The 21,345-nt window shown below is 38.0% G+C and overlaps 1 protein-coding gene across 2 annotated transcripts in view; it reads right to left on the minus strand.

Annotated features, from left to right (window-relative positions):
- Positions 1–2,655: 2,655 nt before the first annotated feature.
- AP-1sigma (AP-1 complex subunit sigma-2) overlaps positions 2,656–21,345 on the minus strand; it is a 39,391-nt gene continuing 20,701 nt past the window's right edge. Inside the window, exon 5 of one of the 2 annotated variants that reach the window (XM_065218682.1) lies at positions 2,656–3,337. In XM_065218682.1, the coding sequence (XP_065074754.1) occupies positions 3,293–3,337 (45 nt within the window). In that variant the 3' untranslated portion in view covers positions 2,656–3,292. Of the gene's footprint in view, positions 3,338–10,389; positions 12,296–21,345 lie in introns of those variants that run through there. The other variant, XM_065218683.1, reaches the window with a different exon arrangement.

Below are 21,345 nucleotides of genomic sequence, written 5' to 3' on the forward strand. Positions count from 1 at the left end.
ATTTCGAGCATCTGAACACCCCTCTTTTCGCGATTAGAGCCATATTTACGGAGATAAATCGATTTAAAGTTTTGGTAGGCGCACCAGCCGATAAATTAAGGTTTTTGGAATATTTTAAACTGGAAAATCTGAGTATGAAAATTTCGAGCATCTGAACACCCCTCTTTTCGCGATTAGAGCCATATTTACGGAGATAAATCGATTTAAAGTTTTGGTAGGCGCACCAGCCGATAAATTAAGGTTTTTGGAATATTTTATACTGGGAAATTTGGGTATGAAAATTTCGAGCATCTGAACACCCCTCTTTTCGTGAATAGAGTTATATTTACGGAGATAAATCGATTTAAAGTTTTTTTAGGCGCACCAGCCAATAAATAAAGGTTTTTGGAATATTTTATACTGAGAAATCTGGGTATGAAAATTTCGAGCATCTGAACACCCCTCTTTTCGCGATTAGAGCCATATTTACGGAGATAAATCGATTTAAAGGTTTGGTAGGCGCACCAGCCAATAAATTAAGGTTTTTGGAATATTTTATACTGGAAAATCTGGGTATGAAAATTTCGAGCATCTGAACACCCCTCTTTTCGCGATTAGAGCCATATTTACGGAGATAAATCGATTTAAAGTTTTGGTAGGCGCACCAGCCGATAAATTAAGGTTTTTGGAATATTTTATACTAGACATCTGGGTATGAAAATTTCGAGCATCTGAACACCCCTCTTTTCGCGATTAGAGCCATATTTACGGAGATAAATCAATTTAAAGGTTTGGTAGGCGCACCAGCCGATAAATAAAGGTTTTTGGAATATTTTATACTGGAAAATCTGGGTATGAAAATTTCGAGCATCTGAACACCCCTCTTTTCGCGATTAGAGCCATATTTACGGAGATAAATCGATTTAAAGTTTTGGTAGGCGCACCAGCCAATAAATTAAGGTTTTTGGAATATTTTATACTGGGAAATCTGGGTATGAAAATTTCGAGCATCTGAACACCCCCCTTTTCGCGATTAGAGCTATATTTACGGAGATAAATCGATTTAAAGTTTTGGTAGGCGCACCAGCCAATAAATTAAGGTTTTTGGAATATTTTATACTGGGAAATCTGGGTATGAAAATTTCGAGCATCTGAACACCCCTCTTTTCGCGATTAGAGCCATATTTACGGAGATAAATCGATTTAAAGTGTTGGTAGGCACACCAGCCAATAAATAAAGGTTGTTGGAATATAATAGGCTGGGAAACCTGGGTATGAAAATTTCGAGCATCTGAACACCCTCCTTTTCGCGATTAGAGCCATATTTACGGAGATAAATCGATTTAAAGGTTTGGTAGGCGCACCAGCCAATAAATTAAGGTTTTTGGAATATTTTATACTGGAAAATCTGGGTATGAAAATTTCGAGCATCTGAACACCCCTCTTTTCGCGATTAGAGCCATATTTACGGAGATAAATCGATTTAAAGTTTTGGTAGGCGCACCAGCCGATAAATTAAGGTTTTTGGAATATTTTATACTAGACATCTGGGTATGAAAATTTCGAGCATCTGAACACCCCTCTTTTCGCGATTAGAGCCATATTTACGGAGATAAATCAATTTAAAGGTTTGGTAGGCGCACCAGCCGATAAATAAAGGTTTTTGGAATATTTTATACTGGAAAATCTGGGTATGAAAATTTCGAGCATCTGAACACCCCTCTTTTCGCGATTAGAGCCATATTTACGGAGATAAATCGATTTAAAGTTTTGGTAGGCGCACCAGCCAATAAATTAAGGTTTTTGGAATATTTTATACTGGGAAATCTGGGTATGAAAATTTCGAGCATCTGAACACCCCCCTTTTCGCGATTAGAGCTATATTTACGGAGATAAATCGATTTAAAGTTTTGGTAGGCGCACCAGCCAATAAATTAAGGTTTTTGGAATATTTTATACTGGGAAATCTGGGTATGAAAATTTCGAGCATCTGAACACCCCTCTTTTCGCGATTAGAGCCATATTTACGGAGATAAATCGATTTAAAGTGTTGGTAGGCACACCAGCCAATAAATAAAGGTTGTTGGAATATAATAGGCTGGGAAACCTGGGTATGAAAATTTCGAGCATCTGAACACCCTCCTTTTCGCGATTAGAGCCATATTTACGGAGATAAATCGATTTAAAGTTTTGGTAGGCGCACCAGCCGATAAATAAAGGTTTTTGGAATATTTTGTACTGGGAAATCTGGATATGAAAATTTCGAGCATCTGAACACCCCTCTTTTCGCGATTAGAGCCATATTTACGGAGATAAATCGATTTAAAGTTTTGGTAGGCGCACCAGCCAATAAGTTAAGGTTTTTGGAATATTTTATACTGGGAAATCTGAGTATGAAAATTTCGAGCATCTCCACTCTTTTCGCGATTAGAGCCATATTTACGGAGAAAGATTTGGAAAACCCACCAGCCTAGGTCAAATTTTCGGATTACGCGTCGCGACGTTTTGGATGGTCGTAGACGTTCGTCGGGATGGACGGTGTTCGGTGGCCTATTAGCGACCGTTTTTGCCTACTGATCAGATCAGATCTGAAACAAGGGAGTTCTTTCAAATCCTACGAAAGCATTGGCCGGCAAAAGCTAGGAAACTAAAGCAAATTTATTACCGTTTGCAAGTTGCGATCCCTTCCGATCGACTGATACCTACTGCTTACTTTAGTTATACGTTTCTAAACAGAACGAAAAATACCTATCACATTTCAATTAACTTGATTTTGCGTTTATAAAACTGAAATTGCGGAAATAATAAATGTCTTTTTAAATGGTTTGTTCGGATGCATCACATTTCAAAACCATTGTGATTCAACCGAGATTCACGCTTCGTTTGGTTGCTGAGATATAACGACTAAAGGTAACGTAACGTATATCTAACGTGATGATGTTTGACTTTTAAAATATAAGCCTAAATGTTCAAATTCGATCGTACACTAAATCACTAAATAAGAATCAAATTTTCCACCTCTCCGGGGTTAGTAAGTACTCAAAATTCGTTCCAGGCGGATCGGTGGAATCGAAAACGAAGATGGATCTGATATGTCCTCTAGTAACTAATATACATACATCATTTCGCACGTTAATACTTGAAATCGATCCTCTCACTCTTACTCACTCTCAAATGCAGCAGCGATGATGGAGGAAAATGGTAAACCAGAAGAACCTAACAAAAATAACACTTGTATGTGTGACAAAACGGCGGTGCTTTCTTTCTTTCTTGTGCTTTAAGTGGTCTTGGATGACGGACAACCCTGGTGGACCTATCCGAGACCGTGATCCTCGAAAAATCCCTGCGGTGTCTCGTCCTAGAACGATTGGAAATCAACAGAGAAACAAAAAATGGACACATGATTCATTTAGAGGGTGGGGTTTCAGTGTCAAAAAAAAACGGAGAGGTTTTGTTGTTTCGTAACTAGTCTACGGAAGAGGAGGTAGAAAGAGAGTACGCGCAAAGTGTTGTTTGGAAATGTTTGGACAATTTTTGAAGGGTTGAAATCGGGGGTGGGAGCGGTTAGGTGGTTGGGCAGTCATCAGTTGTGAGTAGAGGGCAAAACGGCACACGAAATTTGTGTTCGTAAACCAAAACTTGTGCAAACATTTCACTTCGAACTGAGGTATACTAAAGTCAAAAGAAATAGGCAAACTGTAACCAAAAACAAGGACGTTAATGAGCTACTGGGAACACTCTGGAGCAAATTTGGTAAGTCAATACTTTCGGTTAGTGGCAAACACGGTTCAAACATGTGATTAGAAGATCAACAAAACGGGATTAAACTGGAAAGGGAACAACAACAAGTACGAAAACAAACATACAAGAAAACACATCTCTTCTACATACCTTGTTTGTGGTTGCGATTAATCATTCACACTACCGGTACTAAAAAGATCTTCGATTGATTGGAGCAAGATGCAAGATGGTGAGTCGGTAAATAGTGGGGATCGGGAAGATTCGGTTCACCATAAAAAAAAAAAACTCATTCAAGATGCAGGAATTTAAGAATAAAATGAACAAGACAAAAGTGGATCTGTCACGCGATCACTAGACTGCGGCGTTGTTGCCTTGACACCGCTGCCAGCCGCTCACACTCACACTGTTGCAAATTTTCTCAAAGGCGGCGAAGTATATTAGTCGCAGTAGTAGTAGTAGTAGTGATAGCAATAACGACAGTAGGCTATGGGCAGGGCTTCTTTTGTTGTTGCTAATGGCACGCCTAGTTTCGGACAATCAGCTATTGTGCCACCACCGCCGCCATTGCATCGTTGTGGGGCAGTTCAAATCGTTGCAGGAAAGCGGAATGTTAGGATCAAGTTAGCAGGTACAATTTCATGCAATTTTGAAGGGGAAAAAAAACGTCGAATAAAGGTGCGAAACGAGCTTTGCAGCTATGTTAACTTTATTGTTGGTTTTAGAGAGGAAAAACAAAACTTTCACAAACACTGACAGACTTGTCTATGGGTGGATGGTGGGATATTGGGGGCTATTCTGGATGAGTCGCGGCTCCTGGGTTGCCATTTAAACAATAGTGGACATCTCGCGTCATTCGATTCACGGAATAGCCCCCCACTGGTAGTTCTCTAATTACTTCGATACTTTACTGAGGAATGTGACTGTTGGCTGAATGTTTGATGCCTTTTCGTTGGCAACACTGGGCTCCTTTGGATACAGACTTATAACTAACCCCCGGAGAAGGGGCCAATTCCTACTAATTTAGACTAAAACGTGCCATGCGACATATCAAACTTTATGGTTTTTCAAAACTTGATCAATGGTCATCTTATTGATGGCCTATCATCACATTGGCAATTCCGGACATGTTCCGATCCCCCCGGGGAAGTGGCCAATTCCAAATTAGGATTAAAACCAATCATGCGACATATCAAACTTCATGATATTTCAAAACTTGATCAATGGTCGTATTATTGATGGTCCATGACCACATTGGCAATTCCGGCCATGTTCCGGTGTTCCCGGGAAAGTGGCCAAATCCAAATTAGGATTAAAACTTATCGTGCGACATATCAAACTTCATGATTTTTCAAAACTTGATCAATGGTCGTTTTATTGATGGCCTATCATCACATTGGCAATTCCGGATGTGCTTCGATCCCCCCCGGGGAAGTGGCCAATTCCACAATAGGATTAAAACCAATCGTGCGACATGTCAAACTACATGGTTTTTCAAAACATGATCAATGGTCATCTGATTGATGGCCTATCATCACATTGGCAATTCCGGACATGTTCCGATCCCCCGGGGAAGTGGCCAATTCCAAATTAGGATTAAAACCAATCGTGCGACACATCATACTTCATGGTTTTTCAAAACTTGATCAATGGTCGTTTTATTGACCACATTGGCAATTCCGGCCATGTTCCGGTGTTCCCGGGAAAGTGGCCAAATCCAAATTAGGATTAAAACTTATCGTGCGACATATCAAACTTCATGATTTTTCAAAACTTGATCAATGGCCATCTTATTGATGGCCTATGACAATATTGTATTGGCAATTTCGGCCATGTTCCGGTGTTCCCGGGAAAGTGGCCAAATCCAAATTAGGATTAAAGTTTATCGTGCGACATATCAAACTTCACGATTTTTTAAAACTTGATCAATGATCGTCTTATTGATGGCCTATCATCACATTGGCAATTCCGGATGTGGTTCGATCCCCCCGGGGAAGTGTCCAATTCCTCAATAGGATTAAAACCAATCGTACGACATATCAAACTACATGGTTTTTCAAAACATGATCAATGGTCGTTTTATTGACCACATTGGCAATTCCGGTCATGTTACGGTGTCCCCGGGAAAGTAGCCAATTCCAAATCAGGATTAAAACTTATTGTGTGACACATCAAACTTCATGGTTTTTCAAAACTTGATCAACGGTCATCTTATTGATGGTCTATGACCACATTGGCAATTCCGGCCATATTCCGGTGCTCCCGGGAGAGTGGCCAATTCCAAATTAGCATTAAAACTTATCATGCGACATATTAAACTTCATGATTTTTCAAAACTTGATCAATGGTCGTCTCATTGATGGCCTATGACCACATTGGCAATTCCGGATGTGCTTCGAAACCCCCGGGGATGTGGTCAATTCCAGACTATGTCTAAAAACCTATCGTGCGACATATCAAACTTTATGGTATTTCGAAACTTGATCAATGGCCATCTAATTGGCAATTCCGGACATGTTCCGATCCCCCCGGGGAAGTGGCCAATTCCAAATTAGGATTAAAACTAATCATGCGACATATCAAACTTCATGGTTTTTCAAAACTTGATCAATGGTCGTATTATTGATGGTCTATGACCACATTGGCAATTCCGGCCATCTTCCGGTGTTCCCGGGAAAGTGGCCAAATCCAAATTAGGATCAAAACTTGATCAATGGTCATCTTATTGATGGCCTATGACAATATTGGATTGGCAATTCCAGCCATGTTCCGGTGTTCCCGGGGAAGTGGCCAATTCCAAAATAGGATTAAAACCAATCGTGGGACATATCAAACTTCATGGTTTTTCAAAACATGATCAATGGTCATCTGATTGATGGCCTAGCATCACATTGGCAATTCCGGATATGCTTCGATCCCCCGGGAAGTGGCCAATTCCAAATAAGGATTAAAACCAATCGTGCGACATATCAAACTTCATGGTTTTTCAAAACTTGATAATTTATTCAGTCGTTTTATTGACCACATTGGCGGTGTCCCCGGGAAAGTAGCCAATTCCAAATTATGATTAAAACTTATTTTGTGGCATATCAAACATTATGGTTCTTCAAAACTTGATCAACGGTCATCTTATTGATGGCCTATCATCATATTGGAAATTCCGGTCATGTTCCGATCCCCCCGGGGAAGTGGTCAATTCCAGATTAGAACGAAAACCAGGGTGACCACTGAATTTTTGATTTTCAATTCCCAATGTTTTCCCGGTTGAACATGATATTCTTCCCGGTTTGATAAAAACAGCTAGATTTGATGAAAAATAACTAACCTGAATTTTCAAAATCCTACTCCTAAGATTCTGAATTTTCAATGTTTTCATTATTAGGAAAATTGGTATATTTCAACCTATTATTTTTTAACAATCCTGGGCGTATAAAATTCAAGATTTCGCATCAACAGAAAATTGTCAAGATTCAGACGATAGAAATTTATTCCAGACTGTGGAATTCGAAACATTTGCAAGATTCTAGAGTTTGGAAAAGTTTTCTCGATTTTATACTTGAATCATTTTTAAAATGTTGGAACTGGATTTGGATTCCTTTTCCAAGATCTCGATTATCATGGACTAAGGCAAATTTTTGAGGTCTTCAATCCTCATGACTTGAATTGCTGATCCTGGATTTAGAAACAATTGTAAAATTCCAAAAGAAGATAAATGAGTTTGGATTTCACAAAATTTTCAGAATTCTGGGACTTAGCAGATCTGCCGCTCATCGCAAGTCGGTCCCATTTGCGTTTTTGTCAATACGGAGATTTTCAATGAAAATCGCAGCTCATCTCCCATATTTTCATACGCTGGATGAACTCAACAACTTTGGTCCGGAAAAGTTTGGATTAACAGCAGAACGGGTTGTCCCATTACATAAGAAGCAATGGGGCGTAGCAAACTTGAAACGCGTTTTTCTCGGCTTGTTGATTTGTGCTATGGGACGAACTTGCCATGAGCGGCAGAGATTGTGATCTTCGAAAAATGAGGAAGATCCAATTCCAATTTCGATATCAAGATCATAACACCAGAACAATTTGGACAATATTAAAAACGGTATTTTCATTGAGCCTATAGAACTTCAAGATCTGAACTCCAGAATAGTATGGAAAGTATTTTAAACGTTATTGATACCATTCCATGATGTGCATGAAGTCAAGAGGCTTTCTTGACCTTCCCGGACTCATAAAGATTTCAGGACATTGTTCAAGACTTTCATTGAGCCTGTAGAATTTCAGGATCTGAGCTCCAGAATACTCTGGAGAGCAATGATACCGTTCCACGTTATCAAGCGGCTCTCTTGGGGCTTCATGGACTCACCAAGATTTTCAGGACATTGTCCAAAGACTTTCATTGAGCCTGTAGAACTTCAAGATCTTAGCTCCAGAATACTCTGGAAAGCAATGGTACCGTTCCACGTTATCAAGCGGCTCTCTTGGGGCTTCATGAACTCACCAAGATTTTCATGACATTGTCCAAGGACTTTCAGTGAGCCTGCAGAACTTCAGGATCTGAGCTACAGAATACTCTGGAAAGCAATGGTACCGTTCCACGTTATCAAGCGGCTCTCTTGGGGCTTCATGGACTTACCAAGATTTTCAGGACATTGTTCAAGACTTTCATTGAGCCTGTAGAACTTCAAGATCTGAACTCCAGAATAGTATGGAAAGTATTTTAAACGTTATTGATACCATTCCATGATGTGCATGTAGTCAATAGGCTTTCTTGAGCTTCCCGGACTCATAAATATTTCAGGACATTGTTTAAGACTTTCATTGAGCCTGTAGAATTTCAGGATCTGAACTCTAGAATACTCTGGACAGCAATAATACTGTTCCACGTTATCAAGCGGCTCTCTTGGGGCTTCATGGACTCACCAAGATTTTCAGGACATTGTCCAAAGACTTTCATTGAGCCTGTAGAACTTCAAGATCTTAGCTCCAGAATAGTTTGGAGAGCATTAAATATCTTATTCGATTATGTCAATTTTCTCAAAACGCTCTCTTGAGCTTGCCTGGCATTGTTCAAGACTGTAAAACTTCAAGATCATAACACCAGAATAATTTGGACAATATTGAAAACCGTATTTTCATTGAGCCTCCCGGACTCATAAATATTTCAGGACATTGTTTAAGACTTTCATTGAGCCTGTAGAACTTCAGGATCTGAACTCCAGAATACTGTGGAAAGCAATGATACCGTTCCACGTTATCATGCGACTCTCTTGGGCTTCATGGACTCACTAAGATTTTCGGGACATTGTACAAAGACTTTGATTGAGCCTGTAGAACTTCAATATCTTAGCTCCAGAATAGTTTGGAGAGCATTAAATATCTTTTTCGATGATGTCCATTTTCCCAAAAGGCTCTCTTGAGCTTGCTTGGCATTGTTCAAGACTGTAAAACTTCAAGATCATAACACCAGAATAATTTGGCCAATATTAAAAACCGTATTTTCATTGAGCCTGCAGAACTTCAAGATCTGAACTCCAGAATAGTATGGAAAGTATTTAAAACGTTCTTGATACCATTCCATGATGTGCATGTAGTCAAGAGGCTTTCTTGAGCTTCCCGGACTCACAAAAATTTCAGGACATTGTTCAAGACTTCATTGAGCCTGTAGAACTTCAAGATCACGATTTTCGAAAGAACTGTTCATCATTCGGTATTCTCTGTATTCCGCCGGTATATTCTGGGGCATAAAATTTCTGATCACGCCTTCCTTCGGGAAGGGAAGTAAAGCCGTTGGTCCCCGGTTCATGAGTTGATGGATCGATAGGTAGGGTCCAGATGCGGGAGCTACCTACATGGCGTCGGTAGCATTGGTACTCAGTACGGAAGACACCTGTCCTTTAAACCTTTTGGCCCTTTCAACCTTTTGTCTTTGAACCTTTTGACTTTTCAACTTTCTGTCTTTCGACCTTTTTTCCCTAAACCTAAATAAACAACTTGCCATGGCTACTCTGTAGCAGGTTCTGGATACCCCGGGGGAAATGGCCAATTTGGAAAATAGCCGGAACCATGTCAATATGGGGTGTCAAACTTTAAGATTTTACAAGCCAATGCCAATGGTAGTTTTTTTCATGACCACAGCTTCCAAATTGACCACTTCCCCGGGGCACTCAGAACCTGCTCCAAAGTAACCGGGGTAAACTGTGAACCTGAAAAAGCTACCATTACCATTGCCTTGCAAAATCTTGAAGTTTGACACCCATATTGATATGGTTCCGGTCATGTTCCACATTGACTATCTCCCCCGGGGAACGCAGAACCTGCTCTAGGATGGACATAGCAACTTGTGACGCTGAATACGCCCGAAGATGTAGTGGCCAGTTTCTAACTTGTGTCAAAACCCATCATGCAATACCTTAAATCACATGAGAGCTCAAAAAAGAAGATCAATGGTAGACATTTATAATGCTCTGGATCACGCTGGTCACATCCAACCATGTTCCGGGTATCCCAGGGGAAGTGGTCAATTTCTGACTTGGATCAAAATCCATCATGCGATACCTTAAATCACACGAGAATTCAAAAAGAAGATCGAGTTTTTCGAATCGTCATTTGACGTGGAACGAATCCGCGTGGAAGCGTGACGAACTTAATATCGCCCAATAAAAGCATTTTCTCAAAAAGACTTCCTGAAAAGGTTTTGACGTGTAGGACTACGTCTTTATCGAAGGTAAGGGGAGTCATTTCATCGAAGCAGCGTCACGAAGTCATGTAAGGGTTTAAACGCATGCAACTTGGCCACTGATGGACGGATTTACATTTCCAAGTAACAATTTTGGATTTATGAGGGTTCTGTAGTCCATGATTTAGGCTTGTAGAATGCTACAAAACCTTTATAAAGCTTGCAATGTAACTTGGGTTATTACCATGTGAATCAGATTTGATTGGTATTGAAACTGTAACTGGTTATTGCCCAAATGGCATGCTTGCGGATCCCTAACACGGACTTCAATTTCAGATACCAAAACCCCACAACTAATACAAATTCAAGCAGAAAACAGTTGTCCAATTTTCCACCAAAACCAAATGGGTGGAGCCCCAACCTTGATGACAAAACTGCCGCATACAAAGTAGATCAGCCTTGCGGACGGATTTCAATTTAAAGTTCAGCCACGAATCATATTCCTCAGAAACGATCGATCTTATTTGCTACCGGAATTTCAACCATCTAAATCTTATAATAAGTTTAACTAAATCACTCACCTTACTCCAACTCTACGTGTAAATAATCAACTACAGCTAGGTTTAATGCCAAAATAGCAGGCAGCCGGTGTGTTAGTGCGTGTGAGAATGCGTTCGTATAAAAAGTATCACACACAGACAGAGAAACCTACTTACTGCTCTTGTATAAGTGTTCATATTTAACGAAAACCAACCACCAAAGACTTTCTCTACTCTACTGGGAAGAGGTTAGCTTATTTTCAAATGTCTCACACGTGTTAAGGCTAATCTAGTGGTGGTAACCAATACTGTTCCTCAGCTCTTAAGGCGCTATTCATTAAAACTTATCGGACAGGCTCAATTGGCTGATTTTGTGGACTGGTTCCACTTTAGAATGTCGTTTTCTCCATTTGTTTATGTTTTTTTATTATTTTCCAGATGAACGAACATGGTATATGGCCTATACTGCTATCAAATCTCTATCTTAACTATTGAAAATTTTTACAAACTATACAAATGAAATATCCTACCCAGACAACCGGAATGCCTGTATATCAAAGGAGTTTCTGTCATGTACGAACAAATGTACCGTCAAGCAAGTCGTATATAATGCATTAGGCTTAAACATACAAAAGAATACTAGTTTATCTGTAATAACAAATTCCATTTGTCAAGATTTACTGTGTAATCAGATTTAATTTGTACTAATAAACGATACCAAAATTACTATTACTATACGTCTATACGTCAGAAATTTGCATTGCGTACGATTGCACTAAAACTAAACTTAATACGATTTAGACTGAATTTGTAATTTCCGAAATTGAATATTTGTGCATTGTAAATGGCTATCCACACTAGATCCGCGTTGCGTTGCGTTGACATAAATTTGACAGTTAGACAATTGATTCACCTTCCAAGTAACAATTTTGGTTTTATGAGGGTTCTGTAGGCCATGATTTAGACTTGTAGAATGCTATAAAACCACGATAAAACCAGCAATGTTACTTGGGCTAATACTTTGCCGCAACGCGTCAGATCCGGCTCTAGTGCGGGTGGCCCTAAAGTCTTCTTCTGGTTGTCTGGGCTATCTGGCCATCCTAACATATGAAAATTGACACAAATTCGTCTCTTTATAAACAGAAAACAAAAGTATGAGCTAAACCTACAGAACTTAAATAAAAACTGAAAAAAAAACCAAATGGCCGCGAATGGGACTAAGCTCTCTAGCCACTCTAGTATCGTTTTTGAGCGTTCTTGTCTCTCTTTCTCTCTATCTCCCTCAGGCACACACTGTCTTCTGTCTGTTCTGTTTCTCTCAAATCAGTCCAATATCTCGAAGTGCGCCATCTACCGTCTCGTCCTGCAGTGTAATACAATATAATAACAATAATAGTGCAAAATAGAGTTCAAATCAAAACAACAACTCGGATGGGTGGGTGGTGTGTAGCTAAAGATGCAAAGAGGGAAAGGGGGTGTTGTGTGTAAATCTATGCAAAATGTCAACTCCAAGCCGAATGTGTACGTTTAGTATTTACATCAATGGAATGTAGTGGTGTCCCCGCTCAGCTGAGTGGACATCGGAAAACTATTTACAACACTGTGATTTGGTGGTTGCCATCTTGGCGATGCATGTTTATGTGTGCTTAAGTATGTACATCCGGTAGATTGGCGGTGGAAAATATCAACAAACTGGATCCGGACTAAGGCGATTATGACTGGTCAACCAATCGAGATGCACGCATTGGATAAATGAACAGCAACTGAACAACAGTTCGACGGTATTAAAGCAAATCTGACTTGACAACTGTCAATGAAAATGATGTAAATGGCAACACTGATTAATGGAAAATATCGACATCCACGATGGACACCAACTGCCAGTTCTTGAAAGCATCCTGAAAAATGATAGATATACCTTCGAAGATGCGTCACACATACCAACACGGTCAGGCCTACTGTGCAGTATTTAAGGGGCAAGATGATTCAAAAAACACCAGGCCTGTTTAAATCGAATAAAAACAAAACATAGGCAAAATAGAGTGTAGACAAATGTGACAAATCGACTGCACGGCTTAGATGCATACACTCAATATTCAGCAAAGAATATTTAAAAATCGATGAAAGATACGGATTATCTAATCATGGATTACCTCAAATGAAGGAAAAAATTAATATATTTTAATTAAAAACGAATCTCTTGTACATGGCCGATGAGACGAGCTCAGAGAGAAAGAGATTCGCTTTTACTCAGTTGTAAGAGAAATTTCTAAAAACGCATGTTACTCAGCGCTGTGCGACCTGTGCTTCATATAACTGAGTAAAAGTGATTCTCTCTCTCTGTCTGAGTTAGTCTCAGAGGCCGTGTAGGGATAAGTAACGTTTTATAATCGGTGAAAATACCAATACTTGTAGGTAAAATAAAACACCTAATTTGAGATACTTTAGCACCAACTCTAGATCGCGATCCGGAACCTCTGGTGGACATGCGAACCTCCAGTTTATTTCCATCAGCAAAACGAATAAAATCATAAATACTCGGGTTTTTTTTTAACTCTATGAAAATCGCTTTCTCCTCCACAATCCGGTACGTTGTCCGCATCTCAAGGGGATTCGCATCGCAAAACTTGTTCACGGTGAGCTTCGTACTTCCGTTAGAAAAGCCGAATCCAATCGTGTTTTTGAAAGGATTTTTTTTTTCATCCAACGGCGCAGACAGACAAAAGGCACCGACCACGCTGCACAGTGGGACGAATTCAAGAAAAGTGGCACATGGCCAATTGCGACGAAATTATTGAGTGTAGCATTTTGATGTCTTCTAGAATGTTTCTTAACTTTTTGAGTATTTTATTTCAGTGTTGAAAATGTTCGCTTAAGGCGGGTACTCGAGAAAAAAATAATTCACCAATTGTTGATATTTTCCATTCCATCTTAGTGTAATATTCAGCTTAACCTAACCTAACCTAACCTATGTCTAAATAAAACCAAAAAACTCAAGTCCAACCAATATTTACATGCTGTAAGTGTTTGTGAATGTATTGGTGCATATTATGTGATTGCTGCTATTGTTGTTGCAGTGTAATGTACAATAGTGATAGAACAAGTAAGACCTTAAAATCAAGGGCGATCGTGTAATGAGCTTGCATTTACCATACAAAAAGTGAATGATTCGCGAAATTCCAAACAAAAATTTAACTGAGCAAAATTGCTAAGACTGGACACGAATCTACACTCAAACGTTCGCTAATTGAAATTCAAAATACCCGCTAATCGTAGACAAATCCAGATAGAGCTGGAATTAGGGCCTAACAGCTTTTGTAAACAATGACTTCTCTTGATGATTTCTAGAAATTCAAGGCTCGCCCACGCAAATCAACATCCTAATCGGGTAGGGAAAGACTTCCCCTATCCGATGGTTAGGTTGGTCTGCATGGACGTGCCTTGAATTCCTAGAAATCATCGATAGAAGTCATTGTTTACAAAAGCTGTTACGCGCTAATTTCAGCTCTATCTAGAAATGTTGACCCACCTGTCAAAACTTGATCAGCCAACAACGGAATTTTTTACAGCCGGTCTGAAGAAAGATGCGATTTGTTGAAAAGTATGTTTCAGTTTGCGAACATTGAACAGCGTTGGCTCAAATAAATGAAGCAAATTTAAAAAAGGCATTATTTTGAATCGAGAGGATGGTTTTGGATGGTTCTTTTCGAGTTTTGTTACTGACATGCGGCTCATTCCATCTCAAGTGACCGAGCAATTCCATCGACCTTCTCCGATTTGAACCAAAATTGGTGGGTCTACTTATTTTAGACCAAAACTAAACAATCCAAAGTTTTATGCCAATCGGCTCTGGGGGCTACTCTCCCTGTTTGTCGATTTTTAATAAAAACCTATTTTCAATTTTCCACATGAGCTGTTCCATGCCAAATGACGAATTAATCTGACAAAATGGCGTATTTGATATTTCTTCAATAAATCATAGTACGAAAACGGCTCATCTAATCGACATGACGAATGAGATAAAGTTGTAGACAACTGAATTGCCTTTTCAGAAAAAAATACACGCTGAAAAAAATCATAAAGTTCCGTATTCTGTTTTAATTCAATAACAAAAACCGTCACTCTGTATTTCAAGATCCTGATTATTTAGAAAAGCAATGTCTCGGGCAAAGCTGATCAGGACGTCAAGGACTGCTTGGTGGTGAACAGATAGACTCAAAATCATCCCGCTAGGCAACGCTGGTGAGCATGCAAATATTCTGTACTGCTATATCACAAAATCCTGATTATTTGGTGGGTGATGTCTTCGGCAAAGTTGTTCAGAAAGTCAAGAGCTGCCGTGTGGTGTGCAATTCACAATTATCTCGCTAGATGGCATTAGTCAGTATTCTGTATTGTCTATTATTTTTCTCTAGATCCTGTAATCAAGATCTTGAGATACAGCAATACAGGATATTTCCATGCTCACTAGCTCCACCTATCGGGAAATTCCTAATGTATCTGTCCACCATCCAGCAGTCCTTGACCTCCTGATCAACTTTGCCAAAGACATCCATCCTTGGAAATAATCAGAATCTTGAGATACAGCAATACAGAATATTTGCATGCTCACGCAGCGCCACCAATTGGGGCATTCCTTGATCTCCTGTCCTGACTGAAAGACATTATGTCAACTACAACTTCATCTCGGACGTAATTTCGACCAGAAATGCCGTTTCCACGCCATATTTTTTTGAAAAATTTCAAGAATTCCATATGGCTAATTTTACAAAATCCAAAATGGCCGTGTTTTGGCAAGAATGTACACACTTGGAAATTATCACCGACTTCGGTAATTTTTACTGCAATCTGAACAGCTGAACTGTTCGTTAAAATTTATTCAATTCAATTCAATTGCCTTTCAGCTACTTTGAAACTAAATCTTCACTAAAATGACAAGATTTGATCATTTGAACAAGGTTGAACATGTTTCGAAATTATTTTCAAATTCAATAGCCTTTAAAATGAAGGTCAAAGTTTTACCGAACGTTCAGCTGTTCAGATTTCGGTAAAATTTACCGAACACGAAAACAAAATCTTAGTGTGTAAATCATTGCCCATAACAATTACACAAAGTTGCATACAGATTGTAGAACGTCGATTCAAAACTTTAATTTATTTTCACTGTTTTGCCTGGAACTGCTTCACACATTCTTTGAGCAAATCTACGTCTATTTGAGTTTCAGAAATTCATAAATCCATGATACTTAGCAGAATTGTTCGCTGGGAGCAACGAACCAAGTTTGTGCTGGAATTCGACCGTTTTGACTCTCGCCTAATTTTTCAAAATGGCGCATTCGATTTTTTTTTCAATAAATCGTAGCACGAAAACGGCTCACCTAATCGAAATGACGTCTGAGACAAAACTCTAGGAAACTGAATTGGCTTTTCCGAAAAAAGAAATCACGCTGAAAACAATCAAAAAGTTTTTGTCATAAAATTAAAAAAAAAACTTAAAAACTTAATAACACAAGAGTTAATTTTCAAGATTTTTAAACTTATGATTTCAAAGCTTACCAAAAATGCTGACTTATTTGCAATGGACACAACCCTAATAAATTTGTTATGGTTATTTTGCTTAACGACGTGTTTGGGGTATCATCCAAACCATTTGTGGAAAAGTTCGACTATTTGGGATATTGTTCGTTCATGGTATTTGTTTATTAGAGAAGGAACACATCAAAGTTGACCAAAATCGTAGACCATCATAATACAGCACAAATTTTTAACTTTTTTCCACAAATATTTTCCATTGTTTTCTTTCATCATCAATATTGCGTGACAAATGATATTCTACGTTCTCGGCCAATTTTTGATTCTAACTATGACTAAAAGGTCGAATGACAAAGGTCGAAAAAAGGTCGAATCATGAAAAAAAAACCGACAAAAGGTAATTAGGTTGATTAGCTAACAATTCTACCTTTTTTACCTTCGACCTTTTATTCTACTGGCTTTTTTAATGGTTCGACCTTTTGTCCTTTTAACCTGTCTGCTCAACCTTTTGATTCGACCTTTTATCCCTTCGACCTTTTGTCCTGATTTTTTTATGGTTCAACCTTTTGTCCCTTCGAACTTTTGTGCTATTATTTTTTTATGATTCGACCTTTTGTCCCTTCAACCTTTTATCCCTTCGACCTTTCGTACCTTCGACCTTTTCTACTATTTTTATGATTCGACCTTTTGTCCTACTGTTTTTTTATAATTCGACCTTTTCTCCCTTCAATCTTAGTGCTAGTATTTTTTTTGATTCGATCTTTTGTCCTTCCACCTTTTGTCCTACCGTTTTTTTTATAATTCGACCCTTTGTCGCTTCGATATTTTTTTCCTTTCGTCCCTTCGACCTTTTATCCTGTTTTTTATGGTTCGACCTTTTGTCCTTTCTACGTTCTGTCCCTTCGACTTTTTGTGCTATTTTTTATGATTTGACCTTTTTTTCATTCGACCTTTTGTCCCTTAGACCATTTTTGTTTTTTTTATAAATATTCCTTTTTTCCCTTCAACCTTTGACCTACTGTTTTTTTATAATTCGACCTTGTCCCTTCAACCTTTTGTCCTACTGATTTTTATCATTCTACTTTTTGTCCTTTCGACCTTTTTTCCATTCGACCTTTTGTACTATTTTTTGTATGAATCGACCTTTTGTCCTTTCGACCTTTTGTCCTACTGTTTTTATTTTATTATTCGACCTTTTGTATCTTCAAACTTTTATCCTTTAGACCTTTTCTCCCTTCGATCTTTTGTGTAGGATTCGACATTTTGTCCCTTCAACCTTTTTTCCTACTGTTTTTTTTTATAATCCGACCTTTTGTCCCTTCGACCTCCAGTCCAACTCCTTTTTTATTATTGGACCTTTGGTCCTTTCAACCTTTTGTTCCTTCAACTTTTTGCTTTATTTTTTTATGAATCAACCTTTTGTCCTACTGTTTTTTTTTAATAATTCAACATTTTGTCCCTTGGACCTTTCGTCCCACCGACTTTTTGTCCTGCCTTTTTTTTATGGTTCGTCCTGTTGCCCTTTCAACCTTTTGTCCCTTCAACCTTTTGTGTAATTATTTTTTTGTTATGATTCGACTTTTGTCCTACTGTTTTTTTTTTATAATTCAACCTTTTGTCCTACTTTTTTTTAATAATTCGACCTTTAGTCCCTTCGACCTTTTGTCCCTTCAACATTTTGTCCTGCTGTTTTTTTAATAATTCGACCTTTTTTCCCTTCGACCTTTTGTCCCTTCTACCTTTTATCCCTTCGATCTTTTGTCCAACTCCTTTTTTATTATTGAACCTTTGGTCCTTTCAACCTTTAGTCCCTTCGAGCTTTTGTGCTATTATTTTTTCTATGATTCGACTTTTTGTCCAATTGTTTTTTTTTTAATAATTCGACCTTTTGTCCTTTTAACGTTTTGTCCTATTGTTTTTTTTATAATTCTACCTATTGTCCCTTCGACCTTTTATCCCTTCGACCTTTTGTCCCTTCAACCTTTCGTCCATTCGACCTTTTGTAAAAAAAATTATGATTCGACCTTTTGTCCTACTGTTATTTTACAATTCGACGTTTTGTCCCTTCGATCATATGTGCTAGTAATTTTTTTATGATTCGATCTTTTGTCCCTTCCACCTTTTGTCTTACTGTTTTTTTTTTATATAATTCGACTTTTTGTCCCTTCGATTTTTTGTCCGTTCGACCTTTTGTCCTACTGGTGGTATTTATGATTCGACCTTTTGTCCCTTATACCTTTTCTCCCTTCGACCTTTTCTCGTACTGATTTTTTTTTTAATAATTCGATCTTTTGGCCCTTCAACCACCTTTGACCTACTGTTTTTTTTATAATTCGACCTTGTCCCTTCGACCTTTTTTCCTACTGATCTTTTTTTTATGATTGGACCTTTTGCCCTTTCGACCTTTTGTCCCTTCGAACTTTTGTACTATTTTTGTACGATTCGACCTTTTGTCCTACTGATTTTTTTAATTATTCGACTTATTGTCTCTTCAACCTTTTATCCCTTCGATCTTCTGTTCCTTCGAACTTTCGTCCCTTAGACCTTAAGTACTATTTTTTTATGATTCGATCTTTTGTCCTACTGTTTTTTGTTTTTTATAATTCGACGTTTTGTCCCTTCGATCATATGTGCTAGTAATTTTTTATGATTCGATCTTTTGTCCCTTCCACCTTTTGTCTTACTGTTTTTTTTTATATAATTCGACTTTTTGTCCCTTCGATTTTTTGTCCGTTCGACCTTTCGTCCCTTCGACCTTTTGTCCTACTGGTGGTATTTATGATTCGACCTTTTGTCCCTTATACCTTTTGTCCCTTCGACCTTTTCTCCTACTGATTTTTTTTTAATAATTCGATCTTTTGGCCCTTCAACCACCTTTGACCTACTGTTTTTTTTATAATTCGACCTTGTCCCTTCGACCTTTTTTCCTACTGATCTTTTTTTATGATTGGACCTTTTGCCCTTTCGACCTTTTGTCCCTTCGAACTTTTGTACTATTTTTGTACGATTCGACCTTTTGTCCTACTGATTTTTTTAATTATTCGACTTATTGTCTCTTCAACCTTTTATCCCTTCGATCTTCTGTTCCTTCGAACTTTCGTCCCTTAGACCTTAAGTACTATTTTTTTATGATTCGATCTTTTGTCCTACTGTTTTTTTATAATTCGACCTCTTGTCCCTTCGATCTATGTGCTTGTATTTTTTTTTATGATTCGATCTTTTGTCCCTTCCACCTTTTGTCCTTCTGTTTTTTTTATATAATTCGACCATTTGTCCCTTCGACCTTTAGTCCCTGCAATGTTTTGTCCGTTCGACCTTTTGTCCTACAGTTTTTTTTATTGTTCGACCTTTTGTCCTTTCTACCTTCTGTCCCTTCGACCTTTTGTGCTATTATTTTGTTTATAATTTGATCTTTTGTTCTTTCAACCTGTTGTCCCTTATATCTTTTGTCCCTTCGACCATTTATTCTACTGTTTTTTTTATAATTCGACCTTTTGTCCCTTCAACCTTTGACCTACTGTTTTTTTTATAATTCGATCTTGTCCCTTCGACCTTTTGTCCTAATGATTTTTTGTTACGGTTCAACCTTTTGTCCTTTCCTTTCTTTTTTATAATTCGACCTTTTGTACTATATTTTGTATGATTCGACCTTTTGTCCTACTGATTTTTTATGGTTCAACCTTTCGTCCTTTCAACCTTTTGTCCCTTCGAACTTTTGTGCTATTATTTTTTTTATTATTTGACCTTTTGTTCGTTCGACCTGTTGTCTCTTATACCTTTTGTCCCTTCGCCCATTTTTCCTACTTTTTTTTAATAATTCGATCTTTTGTCCCTTCAACTTTGACCTACTGTTTTTTTTTTAATAATTCGGCCTTGTCCCTTCGACCTTTTGTCCACTCATTTTTTTATGATTGAAACTTTTGTCCTTTCCTTTGGTTTTTTATAATTCGACCTTTTGTCCCTTCAACCTTCTATCTCTTCGACCATTAGTCCCTTCGAACTTTCGTCCCTTCGACCTTTTGTATTATTTTTATCGACCTTTTGTCCTACTGCTTTTTATAATTCGACCTTTTGTCCCTTCGATCATATGTGCTAGTTTTTTTTATGATTCGATCATTGGTCCCTTCCACTTTTTGTCCTAGTGTATTTTTTTTTAATATAATTCGACCTTTTGTCATACTGTTTTTTTTTATGATTCGACCATTTGTCCTTTCTACCTCTTATCGCTTCGACCTTTCGTCCCTTCGAACTTTCGTCCCTTCGGCCTTTTGTACTATTTTCTATGATTCGACCTTTTGTGCTATTATTTTTTTATGATTCGACCTTTTGTTCCTTATACTTTTTGTCCTTTTCTACGGATTTTTTTTATATAATTCGACCTTTTGTCCCTTCAACCACCTTTGACCTACTGGTTTTTTTACCTTGTTCCTTCGATCTTTTTTCCTACTGATTTTTTTATGATTGAAGCTTTTGTCCTTTCGACCTTTTGTCCCTTCGACTTTTTGTAGTATTTTTGTATGATTCGACCTTTTGTCTTACTGATTTTTTATGATTGGACCTTTTGTCGCTTCGACTTTTTGTACTATTTTTGTATGATTCGACCTTTTGTCCTACTGATTTTTTTATGGTTCAACCTTTTGCCATTTCAACCTTTTATCCATTCGAACTTTTGTGCTTTTACTTTTTTATGATTCCACCTTTTGTCCTACTAGTTTTTTTTATAATAATTCGACCTTTTGTCCCTTCAACCTTTTATCCCTTCGACCTTTTTTTTCCCTTCGACCTTTTGTCCTTATGGTTTTTTATCCCTTCAACCTTTTGTCCTAATGTTTTTTTTTTTTTTTTAATTCTTTATTTAAGAGATTTTTAGCCTTAGGCTAG

This window comes from Ochlerotatus camptorhynchus, unplaced genomic scaffold, assembly GCF_037179485.1.
Source record: "Ochlerotatus camptorhynchus isolate MF236.1 unplaced genomic scaffold, CSIRO-AGI_Acam_v1.1 ptg000091l, whole genome shotgun sequence".
Classification (NCBI taxonomy): domain Eukaryota; kingdom Metazoa; phylum Arthropoda; class Insecta; order Diptera; family Culicidae; genus Ochlerotatus; species Ochlerotatus camptorhynchus.